The 26,572-nt window shown below is 47.0% G+C and overlaps 1 protein-coding gene and 1 pseudogene across 1 annotated transcript in view; one reads left to right on the plus strand and one right to left on the minus strand.

Moving 5' to 3' along the window:
- Positions 1-672: 672 nt before the first annotated feature.
- DNAJC11 (DnaJ heat shock protein family (Hsp40) member C11) overlaps positions 673-26,572 on the minus strand; it is a 63,068-nt gene continuing 37,168 nt past the window's right edge. Inside the window, exons 5-16 of the mRNA XM_036925353.2 lie at positions 15,669-15,797; positions 14,600-14,722; positions 13,586-13,659; positions 10,656-10,845; positions 9,977-10,062; positions 9,471-9,587; positions 4,348-4,503; positions 3,199-3,268; positions 2,689-2,746; positions 2,424-2,566; positions 1,616-1,745; positions 673-1,271 (exon numbers count right to left, since the gene is read on the minus strand). Of these exons, the coding sequence (XP_036781248.1) occupies positions 1,246-1,271; positions 1,616-1,745; positions 2,424-2,566; positions 2,689-2,746; positions 3,199-3,268; positions 4,348-4,503; positions 9,471-9,587; positions 9,977-10,062; positions 10,656-10,845; positions 13,586-13,659; positions 14,600-14,722; positions 15,669-15,797 (1,302 nt within the window). The 3' untranslated portion in view covers positions 673-1,245. The remainder of the gene's footprint in view (positions 1,272-1,615; positions 1,746-2,423; positions 2,567-2,688; positions 2,747-3,198; positions 3,269-4,347; positions 4,504-9,470; positions 9,588-9,976; positions 10,063-10,655; positions 10,846-13,585; positions 13,660-14,599; positions 14,723-15,668; positions 15,798-26,572) is intronic.
- Positions 5,750-6,311, plus strand: LOC118932166 (40S ribosomal protein S27-like; annotated as a pseudogene).

A 26,572-nucleotide genomic window follows, 5' to 3' on the forward strand; every position in this document is an offset into this window, starting at 1 on the left:
ACTGGCGCCCAAGGGCCACCTGCCTCGGAGGGAGCCCGTGGCCACGTCCAAAGTCAGACTCAAGTAACGCAATGCTTATTGCACAATTTACATTCAGAGCAGCAGCCCAGAGAAAAACTTAAAAAAATATTACAGAATTGGACAACCTGAACTGTGTTTAGAAACTGGAGGAAGGGGAGCTATTAGTGACCATCCAGTACGGACGTCAGGGACGTCGGCCTGGGGAGCTGCAGGACGGCTGTCCGAGCCACTGCCGACCAGGGCCTCTCTGCTCACTGGTGACTGTTTACCGCAGCTGACGGACCGGCCTGCTCGGGGGCATCGCGGCTCCTAAGATACTCTGCTTCCACAGAGGAGGCGAGCGAAGGCGGAGGCCTGGGGCGCCAGCACCAGGAAGGGCTCCGCGGCGAGGGGGCTGGAGCCGGCAGGGCGTGGGGTGCGGCGGCGCCGCCTGCTGGCCGCGAGCGAGGGCGCGGAGGTCCCTCCGGAGCCTCTGCACCCCGGGCGCGGCCTCCGCCCTTCCCCACAGGACGGCGGCCCCGGTGGAAGGGCCCGAGGCAGGGATGGGCCTCGGACCCGAGTCACACCACCCTGTGCCAAGCCGGGTGCCAGAGAAGTGACGGGAGAAGTTCTGGGAGAGGAAAAAAGGCTAATTTCCAAAACCATTCGCTGTCAGATAAAAAGCAGATTTTTATAGACCCACACAATCCTCTCCAGATTCACTTAGTAATAATTCAGCAGGAAAAGGTGGTTTTCGGGAAGCTGACTGAACAGTTGCTCACTTGACCTGGAGACCTCCGCTCGTGAGAATGCCTTCCTGCCTTCCCGTCTTCCATTTTGCTCTCCAGGTTTGGTGTGGATTTTAGGAAAAACAGTTCACAGTCCTATGTATGAGGGCAGGACATTCCATAAATACCTCAAGACAGACCGAGAGCCGCTGGGTGGCATCTGCACATGTGCCGGAGAACGTCCGGGGGCCCAAGGCCCTTGCGTCCAGGGACATGGTCCTCGGGAAAGCAGGCCCGCCTGCGCCGTGGCTCTGGTGCTGGTGGGCTGCCTCGGTCATACCCCCAGCACCCAAGAGAACAGGTGTCTGCACCCCTCACATGATTACAGGGTGCCACCTGACAGGAATAATATAAAATAAACACATCTGATGTCTGGGTTTTCTCCCTGTTTCCAAATTTGTGGACTCCCAGGAAAAGATTTTCTGTAGCCTCTTTTTAATCTGGTTTCTCAACCAGTTTATCCATCTGCATCAATCCTGTGAGCTGTAAAAGAAAAGACAGCGCAGTGTATCCAGAGGCAACTGTTTTCATGCCCCTTTTCTATGTCAGGGCCTCCGTGCGCAACAGCCCAGAGGCTGCCTGGCCTGCGGTGAGCAAAGCGCAGACGGAGAATCACGTTCTGGAGCAGGAAGGGCAGCTGCACTTTCCAAGCAATGAGCCAATTCTCCCCGGAAACAGCTGGCACACCCCTGTGCCCAAGCCCGCCATTTGGGTGGGTGACCGGGGAGGTGGCTACTGCCCCACACGGACATCCTGGTCCCTATCAGTGGCTAAGGCTTCTCTCTGGCTCATGCACAGGGCAGGTAACGCCCAGGGCACCTACTCACACTGCTTTGGTATCCGCAGCGCCGCGCCATCCAGCGCCATCACCTGGTGCAGGGCACCTCGGAACTGGTACAGCACCTTGAGGCTCTTGTCCTCGCCCACACACGGGTCATAGAACCCAGGCAGCCCGGCCTGCAACAAACAGGTTCTCGTCTGAGAGGCGACCTGACACAGCTGCGTAGCCCCAGGGCCACTGTCTGCTGCCCCCTGAAGGCACAGCGTGGAAGCCCTGACTTCCCCTTGGGAGTGCCCACAGAAGATACACACTTTGGAGCTTGAGGAAAAAGAACGAGCATTTCAGAGGAGAGCTGTCTATTAGTCCTGGCCTTTCCTCTCAATACAGACCCCTCCCTGACACAAATCCACTCTCTTCAAAGCAGCCCCACTGGGACAGAGACGCCAGGAGACTTCTTCTGGGAGCCTGGAGTGCTTTGGTCTGGACTAACGTGCATTTTGACCTGCCTTTATCATTCACACCCAGGCTCCAGCGTGAGCCTCAAAGGTGCCACGTAACCTCACAGTCTTTCTGGAACAAGGCAAGGAATGAACAGAATGTAAGCTCTGCAATGGGAGGTTGTATGTTCTGCTTGCTGCTGTACCTGGCACACAGGAGGCACTCAATAAGTGCTTGCTGGTGGATGGACGGAGGAAGGGAGGGAGGGAGGGAGTAAGGGCCCCATGCGCCTCTAACTTGGGTGCCAGCAGCATGTGCACAGCGAATGCTGGCACTGTGGAGGGTGCCGCTGCGATGAGAGGGCCAGGGCGTCCCTGCCCCGACACCACTCCCGTCTGACCCTGCGGGCGCCGTACCTTGGAGGCCTCCGTGAGGATAAGCTTCGAGTCCTTCACCAGGCACTGCAGGGGCACAGTCACATCGATCACCTTCACTTTCTCGCTCTTCCTGCTCTTGTCGTTGACAAATTTCCCGTACCAGGCATTGACAATGATGAGTCCTGAGGAGTGGCTCAGTCAGAGTGGGGCAGGCCTCGGCCGGGCACCCAAGCACAGCTGGGCAGCCAAGTGCTCTTTTGAGACCCCAGTGCCCACCCCATCCCGAGAGGCCATGCCTTCTCACCCATTCTGGACTCTTCTGCCTCAATTATTCTTCGGACAGATTCCTGCATCAACCGAACCTGCAAAGACCAAGAATGGCTGCCGTCAGGGCCTTTGCTGGGCTCCACCTCTCTGGGCAGGGCCACAGCCCTGTGCCTGGGTGCATTTTAGCCCCTCTGTCCACAAAAAAACTGTTCACTTTAAAGGGAAGAAAAGAGGACAACATCCACCACTTTTACAAAACCTCCATAGGCCTTCTGAGGGTTACTAATCTTTAGGTCAGGGACTGAACTTCCTAGTGTTGCAGCGCAAAGGCAATAAGGACTAAATGACCACTGATGTCGTTGGGGAAGAACAGCCCGAGACCAATTTGCAGTGTGTGAAGGATGCCCCCTAGAGCCCTTGTCTAAGAACATGGACTAGAAAGGAGATGCTTGCGTGTGGTCGGTGTTCTGCGCAAGAGCGTGAGAACATTCACAGAGATTCACACAGAGCAAAAGGGTGTCCCGGCTGACGTCCGTGCAGCACTTACAGCAGCTTCTGCCTCTTGTTTCTTCTGCAGAATGTCAGTGGCTGTGCTTTCCCTCTGCTTTTCCAATTCCCTTACGCGAGAAAAACACAAGCCACACATTAGCATGGTGTTACCCAGCAGGGAGGCAACAGAGCCCTGCGCTGGACCGGCGCCCAGCAAACAGTCTGTGATCATATTGCATTCCTAGTTCTAGAACTTTAAAAAATACTTCCAAGACAATCTCCAGCAAATCTGTTCATAGGCCTGTGCAGAGATCTTTTTGCTCCTAGATGGCTCTCCCCACCTCCTCACCAGAGTGTACAGGAGACCCACTGCTGTGGGAAGAAGACCCCACCTGATAATCTCAGGAAAGTGAGAGGTCACATAAGCAGGTGAGAATCCTAAGAGATACCACCAACCTTCTGGGGCTATTACAGAACCCTTTTGGTCGGGACAGTGCACAGTGCTTGAGAGAGCTGCTCCCCCTTTCGCAGACCACAGGGATGTCAGAGCAGCACACGCCTGTCCCATGAGGAGACTTGGCCCAGCACATTCCTTATTCCTAGCCTCAAGCCTCCTGGGGGCTTGGGACGCTGAACTCTAGTGATTCAAAGGCTGCAGGGGCCCCAAAGAACAGATTTGTATCTTTCCCCCAGTTCTCTTAAGCTCAGTGATAAATAAGATCATCATCCACTCATGAATCTAAACCACCGCTCAGATTAAAAGAAACTACAAAACAAATGCCATTGCTATGACTTCCAAGGCCACAGTTAATGCATACTCTGTATATAAGAACTCAGAACCCATTCCTATTTAGTTCAGTGCCAGGAAAAGAAATGGTTACAATGAGGAAAAAGGAAAACCTTTTTTTTTTATTTCTTGTGGTCATGGTTTACAGTCCCAACAATTCTGTAAACTAACTCTAATCTTTTCTGCAGGCAGGAATAATAATGAAGGGATAATAGGAGTACTACTGCTAGTGGCAATAAACAGCTAACATTTAGCAAGTGTCAGTGTGGGCTTGACACCACATGAACACTTTACATGTACTAACTAGGGTAGTTTTCCTAGTAACCCTATGGGTAGGTTCTGTTATTGTCTCCATTTTAAAGATGAGGAAACAGGCACAGAGTTGCTCAGGGATGTCCCTGTGGCATGTTTTCAACTCACTTCTCTTTCTGAGCCCTGAGGTACGGTTTGATGATCAGACGGTGCATAGCAAAGTAGACCACGAGAGGCCCCACGGTGGCATAGAACACAGCGCTGGGCAGGAGCTGGTCCGTCAGATGAATGGGGAAGAAGTAAGTCTGACTAGCCCTGTTTAACCTGAAAACAAAAACAAAGTGGCCAAGATGAGTCAGGTTCCCAGGGAAGCGTGTGGGGCCTCAGCCTCAGAAAGGGACTCTCTCAGGTGCAAAGAACCAGTTAGAAGGAACCCAGAACTTGTTTCATAATTCACTTCCCTTTGCTAGTGCCTGGTCCAAAATTCAGCCATGGGATTTGCTCTCTGTGACAGAGGCTCGACTACCACCTGCCCTCCAGAGCAAAGCAACGACTGATGCCCGACCTGAGTACGTGTGGCCTGCAAATCAGGAGTGGACACTCTGCCAGGTGTCCTGGAGACAGAGTCATACCTCTGTCCTCAGTTCATCTGTTTGAAAGAAGTGTGTGACGATTTCCAAAGTTAGCAGATTAATGGGGCTCAACTCCCGGGAACGGCTGAGCAGCTCCAATTGGGCAAATCGTCCACAGGTAACAACCATCAGTTCTGGACCACATACCGCAAACAAGGCTGTCAGGTACTGGGGAGCCACAACAGGCAGGTGGATGCAACGGAGGGCTGAAACTTAGGCGGCTGGAAAGAAGCCTAGGCAGCTTCCTGTTTGTTGACAGGTTTGTTGACAGCTTTCAGGCTGAGGGCAAGCCTCAGTCTGTACCATATGGATGCTTAAAAATGGAAACAAATTTACAGTCCTATCAACTGAAGAGTCAGAGCTCAAGAGTATGGAGCAACCACTGCAGCTGGGAAATGAGGGGGTCTCCCAAGAGGAAAGTCATAGATGGGGAGCCCCAAGTTCTGTGTATACATGCACAGATCTCCAGCTGACCCTTCACCCATCAGTGGCCTGGCTGAGGGTAAAACAGGTGCTGTGTTCTGGCTCCTGCCACATAGTACGAGGTTGAGTCTGCAGTCTGACTTCAGCCAAGTTAATTCCTTCTAAAAGGAAAAATCATATTTTTTTGGGAAACGTAACAGAATACAGTGTCTACAATGTATTGTTCACAATGCCGAGGATACCATACCAACTACTCTATGTGTCTGGCTAGAAGAGAGAAAGATGAACAGGAACCGACCCCAGATGACCCCGATGTTGGAGCTTGGCAGATAAGCAACAATTTTAACTATGGTCACTGATATAATAGTCCCTGGGAGGCGAGAAGGGTCAGTGTGCCGCGGACAGGCCGGCTGAGGTCACTCGCCATGAAGGATAGAGAGAGAGGATGGGGGACAATCGGGCAGGGCCTCAGAGGGGACAGAATGGGGCAGGAATAAATATTTGAAGGATTTATGGCCTCAGAGTTCCAAATTTGATGTAGTACATAAATTTACAGATTCAAGAACTTCAGCAAATCCCAAGCAGCATATATACAAAAAAACCACATGTAGGTACGCTATAGGTACAAACTGCTGAAGACAAAGGCAGAAAAGAAAAGAGTTGAGTAGTCAGGCGAAAATAAAGGTATTACAGGCAGAGGGATAACGGATGACTTATCATCAGAAACAATGGAGATGAGGAGGACTGGCTGAGCTTGCAGAAGGGTCAGTATGCCTTTGGCTAGAGATGTACTACACACGCCCTTGGATGAGGACAAGAAGAAACCTAAAAGGAAATGGCTAGTTCAAGGTCCAAATCCTTATTTTGTGGATGTAAAGTGTCCAGGCAGCTGTAAGATCAACATGGTTTATAGCCATGCCCAGACAGTGTTCCTGTCTAGGTTGTTCAGCAGTGTTATGCCAGCCAACAGCAGGAAAGGCCAGACTCACAGAAGGGTGCTTATTTAGAAGAAAACAACGCTAGAGATCTACACAACTTCCTGAATTTGTGTTACATCACAGAAAGCCTATCAGTTCAGTAATTTTTTGTTAACCTACCAAGGTAATGTAATTATGCTTAATTTTTAAGGTATACAATAATGATCTCCTATGTTGGTGTCAGTTTTTCAGTAAAGTTTTGCTTATGGGAAAAAACAAACAAAAGCCCAAACAAAAAACAACAGAAGTCAGAAGACCATAGGGTAACATCTCTAGAGTGCTGACTGAGAGATCTGAATCAGCTAACTCTGAATTCTGTATCCAGTGACAATAAATATCCGTCAGTAACAGCAACTCCATAATCCGAAACACTCAGAACCCAAACAATAAAACAAAGATTTGAATACAGACTTCACTAAAAAAAAAAAAAAAAAAAAAAAGATATGGATGTTAGCAGTAAGCACATGAAAGGATGCTCTGCAGCTTAGACATCAGGGGCACGCAAACCCAACCACAACAGGGCACCTACACCTGCTGCTTACAAATGACCACGTCAAGGGCTGGTGGGGCTGAAGAGCAACTGGACTCTCATGCACTGCTGGCGGGAGAGAGGAAACCCCTGCTGTGCGGCACAGTGGGGTACTTTCTTACGAAGTTAAACACACACCACAATGTGCCTCAGCATGCCTACTCCTAGGTATTTACCCCCCAGAGAAAGGAAAACATGTTCACACAAAACCTGTTTGTGGATGTCTACACTGGCTTTATTCATAATCGCCCCAAACTAGAAACAACTGAAATATCTTTAACCTGATAAGTGGGGACACTGTGGTATATCTACAGAGCGCCATGCCCAATAGCAGCAGGAAGTGTGCGGCACCATCAGGATGCACCTCAATGTGTTACGCTCATACACACTATATGACTTCAATTACATGACATTTTGAATAAGGCAAAAATGTCGGGAGGGAAAACAGACCAGTGCTTGCCAGGACTTGGGAAATTTGGGGGATGATGGCAATGTTCTCTGGGAGTTACCTGACTTCTGTGACTGTCAAACTCAATGAACTGCACAGTAAAAAGGATGAATTTTAATTTATGTAAACTTCACTTTAAAAATTAAAGGAATGACAGCTTAGTTCTGGGGCAGAAATGCCCATAACCGCACTATTTTAGCTTAATAGAAAAATAAAATGATGCATATAGATAAAATATAAATAAAATACAAAAGTAAAGTTAAGAAAAAATAAAGACATTTTCTTGATAAAGAATACTAAAAGGTCATGACTGGCAGACCCACACTGTAAGAAAAGCTAAAGAAAGTTCTTTATGCCAAAGGAACCAGTACCAGAAGGACACTCAGATTTTTAGGAAGGACAAGGAACATTAGAAATGGTTTAAAAAAAAAAGTGGGTAAACATTAAACTTCCCCTCTTAATTTCTTTAACATATATATGACTACTTAAAGCCAAAATTACAACACTGCTGTGGGGATTATGACATGTGCAGATGTAATATATACGACAATTACAGCGTAAAGGACGTGGGGTAGGGGGGAATGGCAAGAGAATTTGGTGAGGTTCCTTCATTTTACATGAAGTAATTCAGTATTAAGTCCAAGTAGGCAATGAAAGGCTAAGAATGTACAATGTAGTCTCTAGAGCAACTACTAAGAAAAAAACAATGCAGATAGCTAAAAGGTCAACAGGCAAATTAAAATGGAATGCTAAAAATACTCAATATAAAAGAAGAGAATGGTTAGAGGAACAAAAAGTCGGAAGGAATGAATAGAAAACACGTAACAAATAACAGGACAAAAATCCAACTGTACCAATAGCTACATTAAATGTGAATGGACTAAACACTCCAATCAAAAAGCAAGAAACTGTATGAATGTATTTTAAGAATGGAAGAGCAAGATCTGAACTACATGCTGTCTATGAGACACTTTATGAGCACAGAGATTGCTTAAATGTCAATGGACAGAAAAAGATAAACTATATAAGCAGCGTAAGAAGGCTGGAGGAGCTACATTAATATCAGATAAAGTAGACTTCATGACAGAGAGTATTGTTAGAGATAAAACACATGAAGCAAACACTGACAAGGGAAGAAATAGAGAATTCCACAGTGACAGCTGGAGATTTTAACACTCCTTTCTCAGCAACTGATAGAAACCCCCTCATACCAGTAGCCACAGAACTTCGGATTTCTGACAAATACTTCCAGTCACCTTGACCTAACAGATTTTGTAGCACACTACACTCAAAAACTGCAGAATGCACACTCTTTTCAAGTACACAGGATACATTCGCCAAGATCGATTATATGCTGGGCCATAAGCAAGTCTCCATATATTTAAAAAGTTCAGCATCATACAGAATATGTTCTCTGACCAAAATGAAATTACAAGTCAATAATCAGATATTGAGGAAAAAAACCCAACTATTTGGAAACTAAGCAATACATTTTTAAAAGTGAAATTAGGTGACAGTTTGAACTGATTTGTGGGATGGAATAAAGGGAATAAAAGTTTCTAAAGGGAAATTTATAGCCTTAGATGTTTATATTAGAAAAGGAAGGTATCAAATTAATAATGTAAGGTTGGACCATGAAAAGCTAAAAAAAAAAAAAAGCACAACGTAGAGCCAAAATAAGTAGAGGAGGAAATAAAGGATCGAAGGATCAGGAGTTGGGATATGACGGTTGAGATATTGTTAGATATCCAAGCTGAGATGTGGAGACGCTGGAGCTCTAGGTGTGGGAGGTGAGGTACTGAAAGCCTCCAACCAGGCTGCGTAAGAGCACGTGAGTGAGTCTAGACAGACGAGGACTGGGCCCTACACTGAACCAGAGGCAGCACTGTGAGGCTGGAAGGCAGGAAGGAATGCCACCTACGCAGGGGCAGGAAGGCTATGGGTGCCAATGGGAATGGCCTGGCACAGAGGGATATACTGACGCCGCAGGCGCAGACGGTGAAGCAGGGAATGGGGTGCCCGGCCAGCAGGGAAGGCAGAGCCACGGGCTGGAAGACAGGCCAGTTAAGCATATGGAAATTCTCTGAGTGAGACTTGGGCCTCACTAAACTGAATGTGGGGCTTTTGGGCTCCTTAACACTTGCTTACACACACAAGACAGAAGCAACCATAGTTAATAAAATTACAAAGCAAAGTCTATTTCATCCTTAACGTAGGTGAAACCCAGATGAGCTGCAAGCTGCCAACTAATCCTTTGGCCAGAAAGATCCAGTTCAACTTACTTGACTTTGAGAGAAACGCCCTGAGGGACTCCAATGCTGACCGCTGCCCCTAAGATGCTGTGCCTGGAGATTTTCCGCTCTGCTCCGTACTCCACCACTGTCCCAAAGAAGCCTGCCCTGCAGGGAGCAGATTGCAGTGAGCAGCAGGGGCTCCTCAGCTCCTGGATCCCTCCCGGTTACCATGGGCAACTGTCACTCAGAACAGGAGCTGGGTGCCCCGTCACTTCCTCCCCTCGCACCCTCCCCACCACCCACAGCGCTGGTACTCTCGGACAGTGGGCAGAACAAAGTTGGGACACCCGTGGCGCAGGTTTTCTATTAGACTCTGAGTTTCTCAAAGACCGGGGCTGCAGGGTATTAAGTCCCACTGCCTCTCAGCAGGAGGCACTCAGAAATGTCACCAACAAAGACATTAACACAAGCAGCATCTTGCACGAAACGTCTCCATGATTACAAATGCTGACACAGAGCAGGCAAGCCTCCAAGTCGGCCGGGCCAGGACTCACTTGAGGGATCCTTTCACGCGAGTCTGATCATCATCCTGGAATTTGTGCTGATAGCTGATCAGTGCAAAGGAGTGAGGGATTCCAAGCTGAGAAGACAGGAGAAAGGAGGCACGGCTAAGAGCCAAGGCTGGTGCGGCGGGTATCGCCCCTGTACTAGCCGCTGAGCACCCATCATGGGCGGGCCTCTCAGGCAGCTGCAGAAGCATGTGAAAATTTACCAATGTTTAAACATGGGGAGATTCCTCATAAAAATCCAGTTTTCCAACTTCTCACGAAAACTAAAAAATTCTGGAACATGGGGCCTGTGTTCTTATATGGCAGCAGTTGTAGGTGCCGAGGAACAGCTGCCCTTTCGGGATGGCCTCCCTCACTCTGTGCCATGCCCGAGCACAATGGCATCTGTGTGCACGACTTTGCTTTGGGGTCACTTACCGACCACGGCTCTTTCCCACCCTGTTTCTGTGGGTTTCTCCTGCCTGATGTGAAAAAGGCATTTTGCTTTAGGACACCTGGAATGCAGCAACCTTGGGAGCCTGGGAGCAACTGCATTTCCACCCTCCTGAGTGAGTGAACGGGACCTGCCCCACAGGTACTCGGTCCAGGCAGGCGGCCAGAGGGAGGACTGTAAGAGGCACCTGAGGCGGAGGGAAGAGGGGTCCTCCCGGAGCTCTGTCCTCACCTGCAGGGCCACAGTGAAGTGGCTGCTTTTGGTATCCCGGACAATGCTAGTGTTCATGGCCGACTGGATGCCCCACCGCCACTGCAGGTAGCCCACGGTGTTCTTGTCCAGGTTCCGAGCTAGAACGGTGGTAAGGCCAGGCCGGACTCCTCGGGACGAAAACTGCAGAGCACAGTTTGTCGTCACAAAGCTGGGGGGACACACACAAAGAAAGGGTCCTGGACGGCACCTGGCTCTCAGCTGTTCTTGGTGGCTTCCTCTCGGCAAGGCTGAAGCCCTGCTCACTCCCTCCCACGACCCCTGGGCTAGCTCCCAGCAAGGGGGGCACGAGACCCTGCCCCTCTCCGGGAGAGGCCGCTTGAGGGTGACCTGGGGAACCTTCCCGGTAATCTTTCCTGCTCAGCGGCACTACCCTCCCCCAACCCACTCCCATTTTGGCTACAACCGAAGAGGCCCCTGAATGTGTGTGCTCCTAAGCCAGTAGACCCAGTGCTCTTGCAGGTCGCCTGGTGAGGGTCCCAAACGTGGCTGCACCCTGGAATCCCTGGCTAGTCCAAAAACACGGGTGACTTCCACACCAGGCATTCAGCTGCAGAGGCTCACTGTGTTGAAGGCTTGCTGGTGATGCCGATGTGATGCTGATGTGCAGCAAAGTTTGAGATCCCCTTAACCAGAGCCCGCTCTAGACAAATTATGTCAGAATTTTGGGTGGGGGCCCGGGCATCAGCATATTTTTCAGAGATGGCCATGGGATTCTGATGCACATGCACTATTACATGCTATGGACTGAAGTACTTGAAAAGTAGCACAGTAACCAGAAAGGCCTCTCTTTGTTTCCAAAGGAGCCAGCGCCACCTCCTGGTTAGGAAAGGGTATTTCACTCCGGTGACAAAGGTCACCATTCACTCAAGGTGTTGAAAGGTGAGCAACAGCTGGCCTTTAGTCACCAGCCCAACATTCACCAGATGGCCTTGGTTTCTTTCTTTTTTCCTGAACCCTGGGAGTGTCATTTTGCTCCTGTACTCACAAACTTCCACTGGCTTCCCACAGCCAGTTAAGACTTAACTCCTTACTTTCCACAGGGCTCCCCACCCAACGTTTTCTCTCATTTATCTCATACTTGAGCCACACCAGATGACAGCTTCACTTTTCTGCTCTAGCCACACTGGGGTCAGGAGAGACAAGCTGGGAGATGAGAACCCCAAGAATTTCAAGATAGTTGCACAGTGATATTTAAAACAATCAAAATACAAAGAACGAGATCCCTATGTACTCCAAGTAGTGAGATTTAGCATTTTTATCTGGCATGTGCTGGACATAGAGAGACTGCGGGGAGAGGCCAGTGGGACAGGCACTGCCCCAGAGACCCAGGACACTGCAGGGTGGCTGGCCTTCCTCCAGACTGAGTCCATGCTCACCAGCAAACCTTCTCATCACTCGTCTGGACTCACAGATAAGGAGCCTAGGATCAGGGCACTGTGAGGAGCAGACACTGTACATCAATACACTGGTGCCCTTGCCTATGAACCTGTGTCCTCAGTCTGATAAACTCTATGTACTATGAAGGAATTCAATTCCCAGTCTGTAATAGCTGATGACCAGCCAGCCCTACGTCCAGGTGCCTGCTCAGCGGACAGACACTTTAAGGCTCAGGCAGAGGAAACAGATTTTCCTCAATGTGTCTCCTAAATGCATGATCTGGGGTGCTTGATAAAACTATGGACTCCCAGGCCCCTCCCCTAGAGGCCCCGAAACAGTTGGTCTAGGGGTACAGGCAGGAGCCCCTGCTTCTAGTTGGCAAAGAGGTGACAATCCTAAGCAGACAAGATTAGGGCGATGCTGACATGTTCTGGTTAAAAGCACAAATCCTTGTCCCCTTCCCAGACACACTGGATTCAAGACCGAGAGAAGAGCTCTGAAAAGCTGCCTTCTCAGCAGCACGTGGATGGTCCTCAACCTCACCGGGTCTGGAGCACCCTTCTATCCTGAGCTCTCCTCCTGGAAGCACACTTTCAAGCCTCTGTCGAGGCTGTGCTCATCTTCCCAAGCTCCAGTATCTGCCTGCCCCAGTCTCGCACCTGCCCGTCTCTCATGTACTGACTGCCCTGAGAACTGCCTGTACAATCGGGCCAGAGGGCAGGGCCTGGTCCGGCCCCACGGAACCTGGCAGGCATATAGATACACCTTTAACTGGAAGTGAAATACCTTTCTTTTCAAAATTATGCTCTATCCCAGGACTCCTTTAGTTATATTTTACCCCTGAGGAGAGCTGTTTCTCCTCCTACCCAACTGTTTTATCTGAGCTCACAAAGGTACCCCCCTCCAAACAGGAAGGAACCTCTGTTGCTCTAGAAGGGATGGTGATAGACAGTTCTAGGGCTGTGACATCATTGCACCAGCAAAGAGGAAGGTGGGCAGATGCTGGTGGGTGGTGAAGCTCTACTAGCAGATATAAACTCAGCTGCTAACCAGGCAGTCTCAGAAGGGACTTGCTGCTTAATAAAGCCTTTTATAGAATTTAAGACATATTCTCTGGGACAAAGAATGATCTACAAGTTCATAAACATTTCAGACTACCAACTAATTTCCCTGTGAGGGTGCTTTTGAGCCACTTGGGTCTCTGCCTCTCATGGTTCTTACTACCCACAGCGACCAGGTGGGGCAGGAGCCTCGGCCCCACAAAGGAGGAAATGGAACACAGGGCTGGGGCTGGGATAACAAGCAGATCCTCCCACTCCACACTTGCCCAATCCAGTACCCTCTGTTCTGTAACATGCACACAGCCTAGGCTCCACGTCACCACTGCAGGGTCTGCCCTCAGTGACCTTGCAGGACCCACAAGGTAACTCAAGGTGACCTTGATAAAAAGAAGGGTCTGGTCTCCTAAATCTACAAAGACCATCAAAGAGGATTTATCTCCTTATATTTACCATCTTGGTGTGAGATTACGGAACAGCTTTAGACCAAATAAAGGTCCCTGCAGATCCCCAGCTCCAAATTCTAACTGTTCAAAAAAAGAAGGAGAAATAGTATTAACTACACAGCAGTGACCCAGGTCTCAGGTAAGCAGCTCAGTTCTAACGCCTCTGTTCAGCTCGGTGCCGGTGGCTCTGCTGGGCCTCTGGAAGTTGGGCTGGACATTTCTCAGCCTCTCACCTTAGCCTCTGCCGAGGGGGAGACTGCTTCCCGAGATCAAAGGGGCAGCAGTCAGGGGCATGCTCCAGGAATGAGCCCCTCCAAAGACCACACTGCTCGCCCCGCCGCTCCTCAGCTCAAGTCGGAGGAGAAAGTGGCTCCTGCACCCCTCCCTGCGCAGAGCCATCTGCAGAGCGCCCCCCGCCCCTGCAGCGCCAATTCCTCTGCGTTTTCATTCTGCTCTGCTTCACCGTCTGCAGGGCTCACAGGTGACTGGAGATGGTTCTCAGGGGTCTGCAGTCAAAGCCAGCAGCAGGCCCATGCTCGCAGCCCTGGGAGTCCACCTCATTTACTAGGCTGGGTGACTTTGAAGGCAACTCTTCAATGTTAATTTGATGCAGCTCAATTTGCACAGCAGAACTAGCTGTTAAATGACCATTAATCAGTGGACCTGAGCGCTGAGAAAGGCACCCACTTCTGAATTGTGCAGGAAAAGGGAAGAGCCTACAGGCTTTTGCTTAAAAGGAACAGAGATTCTGAGTCTCTAGACTTTGGAATTCTGGAAGCTGGCATCCCAGGGAAAGCCTGCTGTTCCATCCCAACTTTGAGCTGTCGGGCATACTGAGAGGATTCCTTCTCAGATATGAGACGTATTTTTCTCGAGAACAGTCAACTTATGGCGGTGGCACCTGGTGCCATTACACAATGATCTGGCCAATCGAGGTTATTTTGAGGGTTAGCTTTTAGAGTGTAAATATTCAGAAATAAGGCTTTGCAGTGGACAGCATCCCGCCAGCCAACGTTCTTACCTCTCCCCATCCCTTTGCAGAAGTGACTCGTCTGAGGGCGAAGTTGATGGAACCCCCTCCATTCCCGTTCTGGGTTGAGAGGCTTCCAGACAGGATGGCTGTGTCTGTAGCTGTCAAGGGTGCCTGGGAAATTATATCTGCTGGTAATAAATGAATCAAAGCAAAAGGAAGCACCACAGATGGCAGCCTCATGAGCAAACTGTTGGGGCATGACCGCGGGCACAGGAGATCCCACAGTTCAAGTGTGTGTGGTGCAGATAACCCCACCTGCTTCACCTCTCCCTCGCTTTGTCATGTGATCTGTACATGGCCACCAAGCTAATGTTTTGCCAAATGTTAATGGGTCAATTAAAACCAAAACCAAAACCAAAACAGGACACACAGGGTTGATGCTGATCCTCAGTGCACCAACAGCCCTGGACTGCACGGTGACTTCACTGTGTGCGGTCCCACTGTGCGAGTCTTTGCTCGTCACCAGTGATAGGGAAGGGACTGAAGGCCTTTCTGGGGCCATACTGACTCTGGAAGCTCCAAGTGGCCAGGGGGGTGCATTTCACTGAGTTAGAACTTCATGTTCCACGATGATGTACTTGAGAATAAATAAATGGGTTGAAGAGACATAGACCTACTACAGCCCTCAGCAGAATGGTCTGACATTGCCACATCCAAACAGGGCTTAAAGACCACATTTTAGTGACTAGAGGGCTCAGATGAATATTGTGTTCTCAGCACACAATAGTGTGTGCCTTGAAACAAAGACCAGTTGTGGGATTACCTATGGGGGTCTGCTTTCTCTCCTGACATCACATGACCTTGGCTTCCCCTTCTCCGGGACCATTACCACTGCCTGACTGGGGGCCCCCGAGAAGCTGAGGGCCCCCCAGCCCTCATGCTGCTTCACATGTCAGCAAAGCAGTAACAAGCAAGGTTGTGCCTGGAGCTCTTATTTCTTAAGTGGCTAATTGTATCCTTTCATAAATAAAGATGAGAAAAACCCCAAGCGGACTCAACCCAGCTGCGTGCCTCACTAGGCCGAGCCCAGCCCGCACCAGGGGGAGCCTGGCTTTACCTCAATGGACTGGGATATGTGCATTTTGTTAATTTCAATCTGCGGAAAACCACTTCCGGACACATCTTCGTACTCTTCCTCATAGCGATCAAAAAGGTCGGTGGCATCGATGCCCACGCTGATGGTCCCCTGGGGCAGAAAAACGGAGCAGTCAGCACCTGGGTAGGGCTCCACCAGGAGCCCACGGGGCATGCACGTCACAGCGTGAACTGACGGGCTGCAGTCGTCCGGAGTCAGAGAAGCAGCCATGTCTGAGGGTGGACGGCATGACAAAGATGAGTGCCAGGGAAAAAGAGACTTACTTAATATATATAGTATTTGATTTTTAGAGCTCAAACAGGACCTATTTCATGGCTCTAACTAGATCACTTCTGGACTTAACCACGAATGCAGAAAACAACCTAGAAAGTAGCTACATGGAGTAAACACTTTTAATGTTTAATTCTAAACCCTCTGCCATCACAAAACTACCTTAAACTCTTTAAAACATAAAAATACCTTCAAATACAAAGACGTGCAAACAAATAAACAGGAAGGAATGGGAGACATAACAATTTTTTGTCTTCTAAAATTGAGAATCAAGTTATGAGAAACATATTCTTAAAATACTAAGCTAAAATTTTGCTGATAAAAATGCTTCTTACTCAGAAAATCAATGTTTATTTTTTGTCTTAAGACTTTTCAAACGCAAATTTTAACCCAACATATAAAAACCTGACCACATACATATTTTTATTAAATTGCCTGTAGCCCATTTTTAAAAACATTATTGAGGCTTAATTTACATGTAATAATATAAACGGCACCCACTTAATTTTACAATTCAGTGAGTTCTGGCAGATGTGTACACTTGTGGGACCACCTCCCTATGTACAGAACATTTCTATCGCCCCAGAAGTAGCTTGGGGGGATGTTTTTCTCCCTAAGAAGGGGACATGTGAGGGAAATGAGGAATAAGCCTGTAAGTCCCCCGTGGAGGAGTGAGGGGGCTGCTGGGCCAGAGAAGGGGAGGCAGATGAGGGACCTTGCGGGGAGGGTGTCGTGTCTGGGTGGTCACGTGCAGCATCACAGTGGGGTTTGTCCAGGCTGATACCAGTCTGACCCTGTAGTTTTGGTCAGTTTAGCAATCATCCCAGATTTTCACTTCAAATCAAAGTATCCTCTACTTTGATTAAATATTTTGAATTTTAAAATATTAAAATAATTAAAAATATTATCACCATCAATAGTTTGCCTTGAACTAAGAAGGCAGAGCATGTTTGGTGGATAGGCCTTCCCTCTGTACTTCCGGCATCTGGCACCATCTCACCCAGCAGTGTGTGGGCTGCACGCTGACTCTCAATGAAAAGGATAAGCAGCACTCTTGTCCACCTCTTTCCAGGTGGAACGTGAGCAGTGCCCCATTGTAGCACCTGCATGCAGGAGATCGCTGATGTGGTGGCTCGGCGCAGCTAAATCCTTCCGATCTCAGCTGGCGGTGGAAGCGTTAGATGCTACGGCCCATCTGGCGCATTGGGCAGGTGGCCGGTGCCACAGCCTGTGACATACATGAAGCTGTCACGCCAGTGGACAGCCCTGTCTGTAGGCAACTCTAGGTGTCTGTGAACACACGTGGGAAACACGTGGGCCAGGTCCACAGAGGGTATCAGAGAGCAGTCTGGCCACTCTTGCCACAGTAGTTTTTTTCCTCATGTACCGACAGGCGTACGTCGGGAGTTGGCACACCTTTTCTGTGAAGGGCCATGGTAAATCTTTGAGGCATTGTGGGTCAGTCTTTGTTGTTGCAATTCAACTCTGCTGTTGTAGTGGAAAGTGGCCAGACTGCCCAGCAAAGGGCTGGGCCTGTGTTCCAAGAAAACTTTGTTCACTGAACCTGAAATATGAATTTCATATAATTTTCCACATCTCAAAACATTTATTTCTTTTTGACCATTTAAAAACAGGTCACACAAAAACAGGCAGGGGGCTGAATCTGGCAATTCCTGACATAAATCTGCAGGGTTTTTTTTGGGGGGTGGGGTGGATAATGCTTCTGTTTTGATAAACTTTTCAGGCAACCATGAGATTAAATAATGTATATGTTTAAGGAAAAAAAATTAAGTACAAAGTTTCTGTTTTCTCAGGAAGTTGATCAGTTTGTAAAACCTGTATCAAATGCTCTTTGACATTGACTTCTAATAGGCTAACTTCAACACTATGAAGTTGAAAGTCTCCAATCTGCTAACCACTGGCGGCATCTTTAATAACAAGTCAGTCTTTAGAGAAGACTGTGCCTGAAGGTGAGGCTGTGGCAGGTGTATTTACACATACCTGTGAAAGATGACTTCATGGAGAGCACACAATAATTCCTCTATGTTAATTTCACTGGCTTTCCATTCTCAGGTTTGTAATGTGTATGAGAAGACACAGCAATAGCTATCTACATGTTGGTCCCATTAGCAGATCCTCACAACTGCTAATGATGCCAGCTTATGTCAGTCTCAACCAGATGCTTCAAACAGAAAATCAGTTAATGTTAATGATGGTTTGGTTTTTTGAAGGCGAATCATCTGCCATTATTATAAATGTTCCTGTAACCTCAGTCAGGAAGTTCTACAAATTGTTTTGTGGTGATGCTCAAATACCAATTTTGGTAAAGTACAGCGTCATGGTAAAAGTATTCTTATTAATGAAGAAACCCAGGGAGCAGAGAGCCTTAGAATTATAGTGCACATGAGTACATGACTGGGTCAAAACAAGCTGTGATATTGTACCTATGGAAAATAAAGCTAAAGTTATCCAAACGTACAAATATTTTTGTATAGCCAGAGTAACAGAAGAACTTTTTGTGAGGCTGATTCTGAATACAAAAAAACCTGCAGCATGGCATTAAGAACTGTGTACTAGGACTGAACCTTTGCAGAATTCCTTTTTAAAAGAGCACAACAAACTCTGCAGCTTTTAAAATATTTAAGAAACTGCAATCACCTAAAATAAAGCATGTAACCAAGAATACTCTGAAATTCATCTCTTGAGGAAAGAAAAACTGAACAAATAAAGTAAGAGCTGAAACAGTTTATTTCATCCTGAAATTCCATAATGGTGTTTTGGAATATCTCTACTTTGGGTAAGAATCCTTTGATGGTGCTGTCATTTTTAATTAGTTAAATTTACACTTCGTCTTGGAATGGAATGCCACTGAAAAGGTCTGGCTACAATTTTTTTGGCACCTATGTTTGATGAAGCATTCAAAAGATCATAAATAAAAACAAATTATAAAAAATTTGTCAAAGAAAATGATTCTGTCAAATGATTCTGTTGTCAAAGGACAGCATTTGTGGAAATACTTGGGTCAAAATATTTATATTCTACAAAATGAAGAGGAAATTGAGAACTCAGAGAGTATTTTCTCAGTTAAGAATACTAAGACATACGAAGAAGAGTTAATGTCAAAACTGTCAAATTTACTCAGTATAAATGCCACTTGTATGAAGATGGTAGGGAATGTTATGAAAGAAAAAAAAAACCCCATGAAAGTACATTCTTCAGGCAAACAGCCCCGGAACAGTGTGGAGGTGAGAACCCACAGGTGACCTCCAGGTCATCATGCCTGCTGGTCCCACCCTCCTGGGCTCTCACTGGCCGGGGGACCTGCTTCTCCCAGCAGAGTGCAGTGCAGATGACTGTGCGGACTTCAAGGCTGGGCCACAAAAAGCCTGCCTGCTCCGTCTAAGCCTCTGGACGTGCTTCCCGGAGAAGCTGGAGAACACGTAACCATCCAACTTCCCCGAGACTGCTGTTCTGTGAGGAAGCCCAAGCTAGCCAGGGGGCAGACGCTGCATGGGAGGGATGCCAGGCCACCCCCTGCGGCAGCGGCCACCCAGCAGAGGCACAGGAGAACAGGCGCCATCTTCAGTGTGAGCCCAGTCAAGAACAGCCAGCCGAGTCCGGTTCACCCACAGGGCCACGAGAGACAATCAGACTGTTCTTGCCAGCCACTAAGTTTTGGAGGGGTTTCTTATGCAGCGATACATAACCAGACTAAAGTATATAAACGTATGCCAGAAATATAATTCTGCTTCTGCTACTTTTAAGGTTGACATAATATAATTAAAAAAATTTGTTTTAATGTACATAGGTATATTTAAGGAAACATTTAATTTTGGAAAATTTTTGAATAAACCATTTTATAGGTTCTCTAAAATAGTAAAAACACTGTTGGTCAATAAATATTAACAAAAAAAAAAGGTATAATTTTAGTTATTTTAAGCACCCCTTTTGCTCTCGAAAATGTCCTGGTCTGAGATCCAAACTCAGTCCATGTGAGGAACACCAAACACGACGTGCGTCAGTGCAACGTGAAACATGATTAAAAAAAAAATGGCACGGCCACCCTGTCTACAGGCCACTGTAAGGACACTGGCTTGCGATGAATGACGAAGCCGTTGGAGCACCTGGAGCAGAGCGACCTGGTCTGACCCATGTTTCAGGGCTCACTCTGGCTGCTGTGTTGGGGCAAGGAGCAAAGTGGGGTGAGTAGCCAGGTGAGACTATTGCATAAGCCACGGTGAGAGGGTAGGAGCAGTGGCAGAAACTCCTGATCTACTATGTGGGTTTCGTAACCGGCCTCCTCCTTCAACTCACTGCTCCTGATAGTTCTCAGCTGGTTCTCTAAAGTGAGCCAATCATATGATATGCAGATCATGACAGCTCTTTCAATATTTACGTCTTTTATTATTTGTCTAACTGAATTGGCTAAATCTTCCAGAATGATGTTAAATATGGTTCACTTCCTTTCCCAAAAAAAAACCTTTTAAATTATAAATATTTATGTAAACTTCACACTGACAATCAGCTGATTCACCAGAGGGTTGAGTAGCCTTTAGAAGTTTAAAAATATTGCTTAAGTCACTTTTCCAACTGTTCTGTTGTTTCTTTTAACAAGGCCAAAATAACCTAACACTCCCATGATCTGGTGACTTGAGACTCGACAGGCTTCGGTGTTGATTCAAGTCCATGGAAAAGGACTAACCCAGAAAAGTCGAGAGACCCAAGAACATTGGGCTCCAGTGCCAGCTACAACTGATGAAACTGACTGTCCCGGACGATGAGTGATCAAGTCACTATCTACAAGAACATGTATTTTAATATTTTAGAAACTGGTTTGGATGCCTGTGTTCTTACTCCTCTTACATTTCGAGGAATTGGACTTTTGAAAATACATACATATATATGTTTCATACTTAGCATTAAGTATCAAGATACAACCAAAACCTTCTAAATTATGCAAAGTCAACATTTTACCTCTGGAATACAATTTGGCATCATCTCTCACAGCTAAACATTTGCCTCTCATATGACCCATCGGTTTTCTATCTAGCTGTGTGTGTTTTATGCATGTATATGTGCATACATACATAAATACACACTCAGGAGACATTCTTACACATGTGCACCAGGAAACATGCACAAGAAAGCTGTCCATAACAGCAATGCTCCTAATAGCGGAAACCTCAATATGCGTTGGCAGGATATGAATAAACTGTGGTCCACAGCAGTGAAAAGGAATGAGCACAGCTTCACGGAGCACATGAATTTTGGAAGCGAATGAAGGGTGGGGAGAAGCAAGTCCAGAAGAAGATGTAGGGCAAGCTGCCATTTTTATAAAGCTCAAAAACAATTAAAACCAAACAGTACATTGCTTAAGTACATGCATAATTGTGACAAAATTTAAAAAGCAACAGAACGATGACCACCTTCAGGTTGTGCTTCCTTCTGCAGGGAGACAGAGCAGGAGGGGACAGGGAAGTGGATGCAAGTTATGGGCAATATTCTTGTTCCTGAGTCAGGCAGTGGGTGCCTAGGAGTTCATTACTATTGTTATGGTTTTCACATTACACATAATCCTTCCTATAAATGTATGTGTATGGTTGACCTTTAATGTGCAAGTTAGGGGTACAGAACCCCTGGTGCAGTCAAAAATCCCTGTATAATTTTTGACTCTCCCAAAACTTAATAGTTTACTGTTGACTGGAGGCCTTACTGATAACATGAACAGCTGAATATCACATACTTTGTATGTTATATGTATTACATACTGTATTCTTACAATAAGCTAATGAAAAAAATTTTAAGTTGCCATAAATCTCCAAAATTTTTTTTCAATATATTTACTGAAAAAAACCCATGTGTAAGTGGACTCATACAGTTCAAACCCGTGTTGTTCAAGGGTGAACTGTATATTATTGTATTTTCTCTTAAAGGACAATAAAGCAGAGACGAGATATATACAGCATAGGGAATATAGTCAAGATTATTGTAACAGCTTGGTATGGTGACAGATGGTAACTAGATTTGTGGTGACCATTTTGCAATGTATATAAATACTGAATCACTATGTTGTACATCTGAAACTAAAATATTGTGCATCACTTATTCCTAAAAAAAAAAAGACAGTAAAGGGGATTAAAGGGAAAAAGAAATTTGCCTTTTGGGTATCTTGTATAAAGAAGCTACTGGAAGATGTGTTTTCTCCACAAAAAGAGATAGACCAAAAAAAGAGGAAGGGGCGGAAGCCGACCAAAGAAGGGCCGTGGAAGCTCTGCGAGGCCGGGCTGCTGTGTCTCGCTGGGCCGTGTGTGGACGGCAAGCCTAACAGTTCGTGGAATGAATGAATGAAAAGGCCTTTCCAGGAAGCTGGTGAGGAAAGCCAAGGCCGCAGCTGCCTGGCAGGCTGAGAAGGCAGAGTCCGGGCTGGGGATTATAGAGGAGGGCTCTGGAGGGATGCCACCAACATCAAACGGAGAGTGACGCAACGGCGGTTGTCTGATGAACGGAGAGGAAAGGTTCAGTTCGGAGAGTGTGGAAATGAACCAGTGGTAGATTTACAGAAAACAAATCCGAGAGCCAAATGAGATGCTTACAAATGCCATGGAGCAAAGAGCGTATTAAGAAGGCCAGGTAGTCATGGTTCACGGCCTGGCTCAGCCGAGTAATTACACAGCATGACTGATACAGAATAATTCATCCCCAAAGGGTTTTGTAACTACGTGGGGTGGGCTGAAAAATGTGCTGTGTTGGGGACCTATAACCTTACCTCTTCTAGCAGGAGGTCAACAGATAACTACTGAAAATGAAAAAAATGGAAAGCAGTGTAAATATACAACTTAGAGATACAGAAGAGCTGTCAGAGGAAAGCTCAGAGGTGGGGTGGCCACCTGTGGGGGACAGGAGTCCGGAGCTGGAAGGAGGGGAGGGGAGGGGCGACTGTTTTTTAAATAAGTCTTGAAAGTATTTGACTTTCTAAAGTACTTACACATATTATTTTGACAGAAAAAAATTGAACTTTGCCACACAGACTTCCAAACTAGAGGCTACTTAAAACTATATCTCAAAAAGGTCTTATATGCATATTTAAACATTAGACTTCTTGTACCCATAAGCCTCAGCTGTTTCTTGACTGGGAGGCCCCAGCATAACCAAACGACACCATTACTCAAAAAAGGGCCTGGAGTAGGAGAGACTGGGCCCAGCCCCTTCCGGGTGGCCACCAGATATCATCAAAGGCCCAACCATTCCAGGTCCAAAGAAACGCCAGCCCCAAGGGGAATACTGCCTGCCGGCTGGGAATTCACTCCTGCTGGCTCTGTGAAAAGCCTGGAAAACTTAATTATATACCTACCCCATCTGGCCCCTGGGCCTCTTGGAAAACATAGGTCCTTCCCACATTGTGATCAAGATAAGACAACGGGCAACAGGGCCTTTTCCATTAATCCTCAGCAGCTTACCTCAACTCCTACTGATTTCCTCCATCACTGCTCAAGCACACTGCCCCTCTGCTCTTCCTCAAACACACCAGACCACCTCCCATCACTGGCTGCCGGGAAATGGCTGAGCCCCGTCTCTCCTACTCCAGGCCCTGCCCTGAGTAACGGTGTCATCTGGTTATGTTGTGGGTACAAGAAGTCTACTATCTATCTCTACAAATCTACATGGGTAACTCTCCTCATCTTTGTTTCAATGTCACCTTCTTAGTGATGTCTGACCACCTCACTTAAAATCACAGCCCTCCCCCCTTACCTCGATCTAGTTTCCCACCACAGCAGTATCACCTTCTGCTATGTAATTTATGCACTGTGTTTACTGCCTATTATCTATCTTTCTCAGCCAGAATACTAAGCTGATGAGAGGGCAGGGTCTTGTCTATGTTATTCTCTGCTGCATGCCCAAGTTTGGAACAGTGCCTGGCTCTTTATAGGCACCCAATTTAAATTACTTTGCAAATAAATGGGTCATCTTTACCTTACACACCCCTAACCTGCAAAATATGCTAAACTGTTGCTAATATTAAGCTGGTGTGTCATTAAAGACCACACTTCCCATCTCCCCTCCCCTTGGCCAGCACACTTAACCCTTCGATTCTAGTTCACGGGAGCTTTTAGAATCTTGGTTTTGTCCTTGCACTGTGGGTCACCTGTGAATGTGACAGAACATCCTCATGACATGACTTATGGAAACCCTGAGCGTGCAGTGAGTGCGCCTCTCCCATGACGGGAAGCTTCTCACCAGGTTGGAAATGATGATTAATCAACCCTCTCCGAGTAGAATCAGTTGTTCCTTCAGACAGAAAGCTCTGTTCTGAATTATTTTCATGTTTGTATTTTTTTATCTGGCCATAAGGATAATGTGAGGAATTTCTGTCAAATGCAGTCTCAATTACTAATTGAAAATTCCACCAAAAGAGGCAATTACATTAAGAGGCAATGTGAAATCTGCCCAATTTATAGTTGATGAGCCCATGGTGGCTCTTGTGAGCCAGTCTCTGCAGACTCATTCTATTTTTTTGGTATCACTGATGTACAATTACATGAGCAACATTATGGTTACTAGACTCCCCCCATTATCAAGTCCCCACCACACACCCCATTACAGTCCCTGCCCATCAGTGTAGTAAGATGCTATAGAATCACTAACTTGTGCAGACTCATTCTATCTGAGATCAAAGTCAGAATCTGCATTCTCCCATGTTCTGGAGAATGACCCCAACTCCCCAGGTCTGTAAGACCAGCCCGTGTGCATGACCGCTCACCCACCCACCTACTGTGTAAATGCACGGGGGTGAACAGCCCTCCAACCAGTACCCACTTAAACAGCTCTGCTGCCTTCTGCCCCGTCAGCCACCTTGTCTCTTCTCCAAAGACTCTGCTTTATGGAACAGCACTGGCCCAGACTTCATCCCTGCTCCTTTATGATAACTTTCCCATTTCTTCCATTTTAATTGCAGCCCATTCTTGCATACGGTAAATCTCCCCTTCCTGCCACTGAGCACAACAAACATATGGGTTCCAACAGCTTTTTTTCTGCACAATTATCCTGTCAGCCAAATTGAGTCAGTTTATGACATCAGAGTCATTTCCATCGAACAGACTGAAGTCATAGCCCTGGGCTCATTCTGATGGCTATAATCATTAGCCATGGCAACCAAAACAAATCTTTTAAAAAATCTTTTAAAATAATTGAGTAATACACACATCTTTAGGAAAACATTTTGGGATAAAAATATTTTTGTGGTTATCTTCCTTGATATATTATTTAAAATTCTGATAAGGCTGAATTGTTTTTTTAAGTTATTAGAGGATTCACACTGATAAGTTGGCCTTTCTAAAATCAGAAGGGAGACTTTGTCAGGGAGTTTATGTTACTCTCTCTAATAGCAAAAAGAATGAAATGGTCTAGGAAATAGTGTAATGATCTCTGTGAACTGTTAGGTAACAGGGTCAAGAAGAAAGCAGTCTATACCCTCAGAGGCAGGCGACCAAGCCCCTCACGTGGGGCATGAATGAGCTCAACAAGGCAGTGAAGAAGTCCCACCATGCTCCCTGAGATCTCGTTGTCTTCACAGACTCTCAAAGGGGCTGCCATCCAGAGAGGTAAGATTTACAGTGATTAACAGAAGAAAGGAATTAAAATAATCCATATGAAGTGAACACTGCACAGAACCATCGAACTGCGTGGTCTCAGTCTCTAAAAAGCAAGCAGTGTAGATGGATTACACAAATGAAATAGAGTCCTGATGACAGCAGGAGGATGGCCGGGGTGGCCAGTTAGATTTCCATCACACACAACCCCACCGTCTGGTCCAGCCATGCCTTCCCCACACCAGCTCAGTGTGGAGGGATGGGAAGCCTAGATCCCCGCAGCCTGAGCTTGGTGCTTCCCAGCAGGAAGTACAAAGGAACTTATTCTCACCCAGCAAAGTTGGAAAACAGGAAACTGAGCTAAGGACTTTGGGAACTTGGGGTCTTCTGAGTCCAAGCAGTGGGTCCCAGGGCACAGCCCCCACCCCACCCAGGGAGCAGCCCAGCTAACGCTGGATGAGAGGCTGACTCAGGGCACAGAACTGCAGGGTGGAACCCAATCCCAACCCTAATCCCGGGCTCGTGACTCCGGGTAGAAAGCTCTACCTCGCTGCCTCCAGGAATGCGCGTGCCAGCGTGGTAGTGCGTGCATTCCGTCAGCAGGACACACACTGGCGCCCAGGGACCCACTCTTTCCTTCTGGGTCCCACTGCACTTCCCAAAGCTCATCTCACACAAACCACATGTGTCAAGTGTCCTTTCCCTGTGGTCTTCTTACAAGAGGCGATTGCCCCTTTATTAGCATGCAAATGTTCCAGACCTTTCTGTTCATCTTGAAAAGCAAAACACTTGGAAACAGAATAAAAGATCAAGCTTAAAACTTCTCAAAGTGCTGCACAGCCAACATCTGGTTATCACTCAGTTTTTCTGGTGGGAAAATGTCTTATTTATTTGGAGCAGTTTATGGAAGTAGTGAAGTACTGGGAATTTTACAATAACTTGCACGCCTGTGTGAAAATGGTCACAGCTGTGCTCCCTCATTCCACAGAAAAAATGGCCTGGAGACAC

The sequence above is a fragment of the Manis pentadactyla genome, chromosome 4, assembly GCF_030020395.1.
Source record: "Manis pentadactyla isolate mManPen7 chromosome 4, mManPen7.hap1, whole genome shotgun sequence".
NCBI lineage: Eukaryota > Metazoa > Chordata > Mammalia > Pholidota > Manidae > Manis > Manis pentadactyla.